At 60.3% G+C, this 8,963-nt stretch overlaps 1 protein-coding gene across 1 annotated transcript; it reads left to right on the top strand.

The window, feature by feature from the left end:
• Window positions 1-661: 661 nt before the first annotated feature.
• MNEG_4382 (hypothetical protein) lies at window positions 662-1,213 on the top strand (the record flags this gene model as incomplete). The annotated part of the gene is made up of 1 exon (XM_014047142.1): window positions 662-1,213. One exon carries the CDS (start codon window positions 662-664, stop codon window positions 1,211-1,213), a length of 552 nt encoding a protein of 183 aa, XP_013902596.1.
• Window positions 1,214-8,963: the final 7,750 nt, after the last annotated feature.

An 8,963-nucleotide genomic window follows, 5' to 3' on the forward strand; every position in this document is an offset into this window, starting at 1 on the left:
GCTGCGTGCGCTGCTCGAGCGCCGCGGGGCGCAGCACCTGGCGCCGTACGTTATCTTCGGCGACGCGTACTTCGATTGGGTTGCATCGGAAGACATGGCGTGGCGAGTGCAGAGCGTTGAGGCGCAGCTGCCGGCACTGCAGCGGCTTCACGCGCAGCTGGCCGCGCGGGAGCGCCCGGGTGCCGGGACGGCGTTGGCAGGAGGGGACGGAGCGCTCGGGGCGGCGGCTGGGGGCCGCAGTGCCGGGGTCGGCTTGGCAGAGGGTGCACAGCAGCAGCAGCAGCAGCAGCAGCAGCAGCAGCAGCAGCAGCAGCAGCAGCAGCAGCAACGGGAGGATCAGCAAGCGCTGCTAGCTGTGCTGGCAAGTTACGACGCGCAGTTGCAGCAGCGGGTGCAACAAACAGATGAGCATGCGGAGCAGGTGCGCTTGGTGGCAACGCTGATGCGACAGCTGTCACTGGCTTTGGACTTATCAGCATCTCAGCAGCAGCATGAGCAGGCACAGCTGCAGTTGGATGAGCAAGCGGCAGCAGAAGCAGCGGCGGCAGAAGCAGCGGCAGAAGCGGCAGAGAGGGCGGGCGCAGCCGCGGCGGCGCACGCCGCGGAAGCCGCCGGGGCCGGAGCCGGCCCCGCCGCGCCCGGCGGCGACGCGCCGGGCCGGATGGACGCGCCGAACGTGCCGCAGCCGCCGCTGCTGCGCCGCGCTTACGGTCGGCCCTTCGCCGCGTTCCGCGCCGACGGCTTCGAGCCGGCGGCCGGCGGCAACGGGCGGCCGCCCGGCCGCTTCGCGGGCGCCCTGACCTGGGGCTGGGAGAAGGTCAATCAAATTGAGGCCCTGTTACAGGGCAGTGGGGACGACTGCGAGCCAGGCAGGGCGCCAGTGATGGTCCCGGGCGGGGCGGCCGGCGGCCGCGGCGCCCATGCGCGGCCGCAGCGGCGCCGCGTGCTGCTGTTCTGTTATGCGAACCGGCTTGAGCAGATTGGGGTGACGCCTGGTGCTGAGGAGTGGGTGGATTACACACTGGTGCCTCTGCTGGAGGTCGCGCCCGGGCAGAGTGTGCAGGACGCGTGGATGCGGTCGCCCCGGTGTGCAGGGTATGACGTGCTGGGGTCTGCCGAGGCCGCCCTGTCGGCCGAAGGTAGCGAGGCGGGACGGGCGCGGTGGGCGGGCGCCGTGCCGCGGGCGCTGTTTGAGCGCGGGTGGTATGTGTGACCCGCGTTTGCATGTGTGCGTGGATTGGCANCGGAATCGGTGGGTGACGAGGCAAGAGGCTGGCCTGTTGTATTCAGATTACAGCTTGAGACGGATGGCCGTGTGGACTTGCGCCATGCGTGCCGCCAGGTGGGCAGGCAAGTCGCCTTTACCACAGGGTGCGGCAGGGCGGGAACATGCAGCAGTGCGTCACAGTAAGCAGTCAATTGATACAGAGAGTTTTGAAGCATAAGCGACGTCGGTTGCCTTGTATTTGATCGTACTGCAATCGAACGAGCAAGGCAGCTGACTCTGACATGCGAGGACGCTTTGATGCACACCCACACAGCCGGTGCAAAGGTGCAAAGAAGTGTGAGATGCTGGTGATGCATCCCCTTGAATGCACACTCGACGCATCGGTGCGTTACAGCCGTAGCACACCGATTTCCAGTCAGCAAGCTGGCTGAAAACAAGGCAAGCCTGGCGCACATGTTCAGGCGGGCTGGTGTGCGCCGCTCGCCCGTTTGATGGGACCGCACAGCTGCCTTATGCACAGAGTTTGCTGCTGAGCACACCCAATTCGCTGTGATACGAAGGTCAGCCCTGCAACCCGCATTCTGGCAGGGAGGTGGGCTGCGCGCACAACCAGCACAGGGTGCTAGCATCCGAATGGAACAGAATCGTGTGCAGGTGCATGTTTGCAAAGGACGGTGCTACTGGCGCTGATGTGGATTGGGCAACAGGTTGTAAAGACGCTTAGAGTGTCAAGCGAATAGCACATCAATGTCCATAACCAACTTCGTAAACCAACACGGCAGCAATGCAGACAATCGTGACATCATCCACACGTCACCCACCCCTTGTCAACACCGATTTTTCCCCTTCGCAGGAACGGCATGCCGCGGCAGCCGCTGCTGGTACCCCTTAGCTGGAAGTCACTGCCCATGGAGCAGCAGGGCAGCAAGGCGGGGCCTTGACTGCAATGGGCGAATGAAGACCAGCAGCTGGCAGTCAGGGGGTTGAGGGGGGAGAGCAGCTGCTGGCCAGCAGCCCATGGTGTTTGCCCGAGTTGACAGCGCAGAAGGCAGCCCCGCCCCGCCACGGGGGCTGCAGGCCTGCAGGTCAACGTCCTGTCTAGCCGCAACCCGGCGCTCTTGCTTGCAGGTTTACAAAACACAAATGCTAGCAACTAACGGGCCCCCACCATGCAGCTTCTTCACCCACATATTGCTCCCCATGAGGGTTGTGGAGATACAACCTTGTCATCACAGCTGCATGCGCTCCTGGCGGAAGATGAGGCACAGCCACGGCACCTCGTTCGCAGCCACGCTGCAGGCGCCCCCGCCTTAGAGCAGGACGTTGAGGATGTAGATTAAACACACCTTGCTGGAGATGGGGGATGAGGGCGGGAGGCTGCATGACGAGAGGAGTGATGATGGGGGAGAGGGAGGGAGGTGGGGCGATGCCCTCCTACTTTAGGGGAAGGGAGATATGCAAAAGGTGAAAACAAGGACTGGGAGGCATGCAGGATGAATGTAGGCCTGTTGGCTTCAAGTGCCCAGGTAAAGGTGCTTTGGGGTGGAGGCACGTGTGTAAGCGTCATCGCATACACTGTGTCACTGGGTGGTTGCGCAGCTGGGTGGTTCAGCTGCTGGAGTGCGCATAGCATTCGGCCAATGAGTTGCAACCTGGGTTCTGGAGCTCCGGTTTTGAGTTGGGGTCACGGGGTCATGGGGCTTACTGCATTGCCGGCCACACCAACACATGCACTGCAAGCCTGATTGCCCACCCCTTGGCTCCATTCACGTCCCCCAGACCCCAAAGCAGACGTCCTGCCCCGCCCCCAGGCGCCCGCGCCCCCGTGCAATTTGCAGACGCGAAGCCAGATTCGGAGCAAAAGCCAAACCTGTGCATTTGCTGGCAGTCAACATTGATCAACCATGCGTCGCTCGACATGCCACACATGGCGGTCAGCCTTGGTCCAGACCCAGAACACATGTCAGGTGCGGTCAAGATGGCGTTGGATGCCGGCCGCCTTTGCTTGTCAACCTCTGTCGAAACCAGGTCAAGCGTCCACACCTTCTCTTTCTCCTGGCCAAGCGCCTTGATGTTGGTAGACCTTGCCTCGTACTTCGTCCACATACCCGTCATGGCCCAAAGCACCGTACTGGCCTGAGGAGAGGGTAAATGATTTGCAGCACGGTTTGCAAACAATGGCGCCGACAAAGTGAGGGCGCCACTCAAGATTGAAGTGCTGCAGTGCCGTAGCACACGGAGAATGGCGGGCCTAGGTTGCAGCATTGTGTCCCCACCCTGCTTTGTATGAAAGGTTGGATTTAATGTCATACTCTGTACTACCCACGATGCACGTTATTAAACTTGCAATTAAAACCGCAGCCAAACTAGTTGTGATTTCACCCGCACACCTGCCCCCCAGTTGCACGTGGCTTCGTCCATGGCCGCCGCCGCGCACGGCCCCCCATCTGCGGTGCAGCGCAGCCCGCTGAGTGGCATGTGCTTCAGGGACGGCACGCAAGGCTGATCCGCGCTGCTGGCCCTGCTGGGGCTGCTGGGGCTGCCACTGCCTGCTGGAGAAGGGCACGTGGGCCAGGGGAGGGAAGACAAGGGTCAGCTGCGACAAGGGCAGGGGTGGACAAGAATTGGGAAAATGGTGGCTTGAGGCAACTTAGGTGCACATCAAGGCTGCAAGAGCTGCTGGTGCTGCCAGGAGAGCCAGTGTCTGAAGCTACTGCTCGGGGACGGGTGCAGAACGGAGGGGTCATAGCAGGGGTCAGCTGCAAGCACAGCAGGTGCTGGCATCTGCCAAGGGTTGCATGGGAAGGGGAATTCCACGCGTTGGATGTTCAGGGTGCGTTCCAGCAACCACGACGACGCTGCGATGCCCCTCCTCAAACACCGAACCCGCGCCCTGCAGGTCTCTGTGTTATCCCCAGTTCCCCACCTGTGGCCGCGGAACCTCCGCTACTTACCACTGGTCTGGTGCTTGAGAGAGTGGGAGCAGGTGAGAACAGGCCATCTCTGCGAGGCGCAGGCGCCGAAAGGGCGGCCAGCTTGAGTTCTCAAACAGCGGCACCGGCATGCTGTTTGTCAAGAACAGTGTCATTACATACCACTGGTCGGGCTTGTGTCTGCGTCAGAGCGCCGGAACAGTGCGCGCAGTTCTTCCAGCTCCGCAGCCTGGGCGTTTGGGTCGCTTGACTCCTCGCTGAAGTCAAAATCAATCAGGCATGCCTGTGTGCAAGGGCGATTCACCGCATGGTTTGAAAGCCACGTCATGGGGTGATTGCAGCTGAGAGGGGATGGACTGGCAGGCGTGCCTGCAACTTTCAGGCCCGCCAACTTCATCAATGCGCAGTAATGAACAGGCGTAGGAGCCTGAGGGTGGGGCTCGCGCCTCTATCCAAAGGGCATGTAGTTTGCCCAATCCCCACAGCACAGCTGAATTGAAAGGCGGGCCAGGCCTAAATCTTCGAGCCTCGCACGCCCCCCCGATACTAACGCAAGGGAGACTGACCTTCCAGTGACCGTCCTCGATTGCCATTAAGATGTTCCGCGCACTGATGTCACCGTGGAGAACACCCCGGGCGTGAACTTCCCGCAATGCCTGCCAAGAGGGCACAGGGATGCAACCTTGAGTCCATGCTTAGAGCAGAAGATCCAACTGACGGTCAAGGTTTCAGGAGAGACGGGTACTACATAACATCACACGCAAGATTCCCCTGAGAGCTCCTGGTGCAGTATTTGAGCTACACAAGCGCAAAAAGCTTGAAGTCCATGCCCGCGTGCCCACCTGCTCTGCAGCATTGGCCCCGCCATACATGTCGCAGCCTGGATGCCGGCCCTCTATGATTGAGGTGGCCACAAAATAGGTGCGCCCCTCGTCCCAGAAGCCGCAGCCATACAGGACAGGAATGCAGACGCCCTGGAGTGGTCTCAGGCGGTCTGCGCAGTCGGTTGAGCCAGAAAGGGGAAGCTCGTCTCAATGCCCCCCGGGGTCATCCCAGCAACTGCGCCTGGTGAGTGTTGCACTGCGGCAGCTCGAATGGGCGGCAGGGCAATGGCTGCTTTGCTGTGTCCTGTGGGCATGGCCGCTTGGAAGCGCGTCCACACGTGGACAATGCATTGTGGCCAGGCACACTCCTGCACAGAGCGCTTGCAACAGCATGCTCCCAACTGGGGTCCCATACCATAAATTGCCACCTCCGCCTGCATCTTGGGAATCAAGTGGCTCTGCTTGGACACATCCACAGCCTTGATTGCGGCCGGCCGCCCGTAAAACCTGCAAGGGGAGAAGCGGGGGGTTTCCCAAGTCCACACACTCCCAGGTAGCTAGGGTGGCATGAGGCAGCGGTGGGGTAGGCAGCTATCATGGCACATGAGTGACCCAGTGTCAGGGCAAACCAAAAACATGCACTTGTTCACGCTGCATTGAAGCCTTTGCCAAGCTGCAGCAGCCTGCAAGCTACCATGTGCGTCACCCATGATAGTCACCTGCCCGCGAGGATGCTGCCGCACTTGCCCCATCCCAAGCACTTGTCAGCCACCACCAGAGCTGACTTGGTATGCTGCTGCTCATAGCTGTCGGTCTGCAGATCAGCACCGGCGCATCTGCCGTCTGCTGTGTACTCGTCGCCAGCTCTGCTTGGAGACATGTTGCTTGGAGAGAGGTTCCACTGCGCAGTGCTGGAGGCTGAGGCTGCTGCAGCTGGGAGGCCAGCGGGACCACCGTCCAGTGTGCCAGTACCCTCCGTGGCGCTCGCCCAAGGGCCTTCCTCCTCCTGTTTCAGCAGCACATCTGCGCATTTGCACACAGGTGTGCAGGCGCGCAGAAATCAGTTGCAGTTCTGGATCAATGAATGGCTGGCATGGTTTTGCAGTGCAGGGCACTTCCGCCGCACACACCACTTCCGCCACAAGGCATTGTGGCCAATGGCAGCAATGCTATGGGACAAGGTAGCAATGATGATGATGAGGGTACTAAGAAACCCACATTGCCTGGCTGGTGCCCTCTCTGCCAAGCTGGACCAAATGATACCCTATCACATCGTGATCACAATTGTAACAGGAGGGCATTTGCCGAGGCCGGTTGAGATCCCAGTGTCGCTTCATTCAGCTCACAGCTGCAGTTCCACCCCTGCTCACACAGAAGCATCTCCAGGAGGGTGAGGTCCTCGCCGTCGGCCTGGATGGCATCAGTAAAGGCGTATTCGTCCTGCCCCACCCGCTTGATGAAGAAGGTCCCGTTCAGGTACGTAAGAAACCCGTACCTCATGTCCTGCGCAATTATATGTGTCTTGGTGTCCTCTTGCACAAGCACAAGCGCGTGCGCACCAACATGGCACCCCAACTCAGGCCCAGCATTCTTGCCAACTGTTTTGATGACATTTGCGCTCACCCGGCCCCTCATGTACTCGCATACTTGCTGGGCGCAGCTCCAGGCCGCGGCGTCGCCAGCCTCAATGGCATCCGTGATCGATGATGTACACTTGAGCACCTTGGGCGTCTACGGTTAGATGGTTGCATACAAGGAAAAAGCAGGGAACGTGTGTGGTTGTGCCATCAAGGTGAGTGCACATGCTGGCCAACGACACCTGTCGAAGCACTTCATGCAGCACAAGGCAAGCACAGCAACAAAGGCACGCGTGTGCAGCTGCGGTAATGATGCCGTGCAGACTATGCCAGGGCCATCAACCACATGGCGTATGACACTCGTTGCTGCAGGCTCAACAACTGCCTGCACCTTGCCCTCTCCCAGCAGGAGCACCCTGTCCGTGGAGCTGTCGCAGAACGCAAAGTCTGGCACGCCCTTCGACTGGTCCCCCCGCAGCTACTCAAAGAAGAAGGTGGCCTTGCCGACAACGCCCGTGTACATGCGGGCGATCGGCTTGCCGAAGCAGCTGACAAACCTGAAGGAGCAGAGAACGGGGCTTAGCACATCCCCCATATGCAAAACGCATGTGCTGTAGAACCAAGCCCACAGCCACAAACCCATAACCGAGACGTTGCAAGCAGCACCCGCAGGGGCAGGCGCCCCTGCTGCAGCCGCTGAGGCTGCACGCGACGGCGGCGGCGCAGCTCGCCGTGCACGTGCACCCGGACGTGGGAAAGTAGGCCTTGCATGAGGCAGAATGATGTGAAACACTCAGTGCACATAGCACATGGTCATGCCAAGTCCTCACATAGAGTTGCAGTTGGCCTTGCATCGCAGCAGCTTGCCCACTTCCCAGTCTGAGCTGAGGGGGTTGTATGAGAGCGACATGTCCCCGCACTTGTCAGTGAGGTATGATGAGATGTCCTGCTTCGTGTCAGGCACCAGAGGCCACCCCACCACCGTGCACTCTGCGTAGAGACGTTGGACGGTGCCGGAGCTGTCAACCCGGGTCTGCCAAGCGGCCGGGGCTCTGGTCTTGGTGAGCTGCCGGATGGGGTAGGGACCTGGAGTGCAGGCAGGCAGGAATTGAGAAAGCAGAGGAGCATTATTGTGCTGCGCACTCAAACATAAACCAATGCCACTTGCTAGCGTATGCACAAAGGCAGGGGCAGGGCACTCGGCCAACAATGAGAGGTTTGTGCGACATTTATGATACAAGACTTTACAAAGGATTCAACGGCGAGAGGAAAAGCAAGGGCACGGGGGGTGATGAAAGGCGGCGACATGCGAGCAGCATCTGCCGGGCCATTCAAGGCAGGCAGCCCCAAACTGCTGTCAGGTGCTTGAGCACGTTACCACAGGACTCAAAAGAGCAGCTGCGATGAGATCACACAGCTGCACCGGCAAATATTGCATGTCATATCAGAGATTTAGGCAGGCACGCCTGTGCATATTTGGGTCCCCCATCTGTATTTGGGGTGAACAACACTCAGCTGTCAGCAACAAAGTTCAACGTCAATGTGACGGGCGCCACAACGTAACGAGCCCACGTGCAACTGGTTTTCAACCCTGACCATTGTCCCCCTCCACCAAGGCCAGCGACGGCTGCGGTGGTGACCCCATGAAGCCCGAGCCCCACCCAATGACACCTTGCAAGGCGCCTCACCTGCCGCCGCTCCTGCTGCACCTGCACGTGATGAACAGGAGAGACAGATCGGTTGACGGCTGTGCGGAAGAATGGCGAAAGGCAGCACATAAGCGGGAGGTCAACAAGCAGTAGAGGTCAACAGCGTAATGGGGCGGAGGGGGAGAGCAAGCAGCATGGCATACCTGCAGGGGACGGATGAGCATGTGTTGAAGGGTGGGCAAATCGCCGCAAGCACCATTGCAGAAGCACGTGTTACCCACCTCCTGCTGCTGTGGGACGTCGGACGAAGCCCACGCAGAAGCCACGGAGCGTGCAGGGGGAGGGCGCGGGAGGGCGCAAAGCAGAGCGTCAAGGTGCTTGCAAGGTGCAGCTGGGTTTCAACCAGAATCAGCACTGACCATCAAACCCCTCCACACCCCACAGCAATGTCTGCTGAGGCCAACCCCAATGAAGCCTGAGCCCCGGCTAGATATCGGAATCGATTGCAAGATGCACTGCTGCTGCTGTGGGATGTTGGAAGAAGCAGGCGGGAGCCGCGGTGCAGGGGAAGAGCGTAAAACGGAAGGTCAAGCAAGACCGAGGACACAACACGAGGCACGCAGCACCACTGTCTGCCTACTGCTCCGGGACCACCAGAGCATGCCATGGCTCGGGCTCCCCCCCCCTCCCCCCCAAAAGAGCGAGAACCCCTCCCAGTAACATCCGTGGCAACCAGCACGCCTCCTGCTGGC

Source organism: Monoraphidium neglectum, assembly GCF_000611645.1.
Source record: "Monoraphidium neglectum strain SAG 48.87 unplaced genomic scaffold scaffold00605, whole genome shotgun sequence".
NCBI lineage: Eukaryota > Viridiplantae > Chlorophyta > Chlorophyceae > Sphaeropleales > Selenastraceae > Monoraphidium > Monoraphidium neglectum.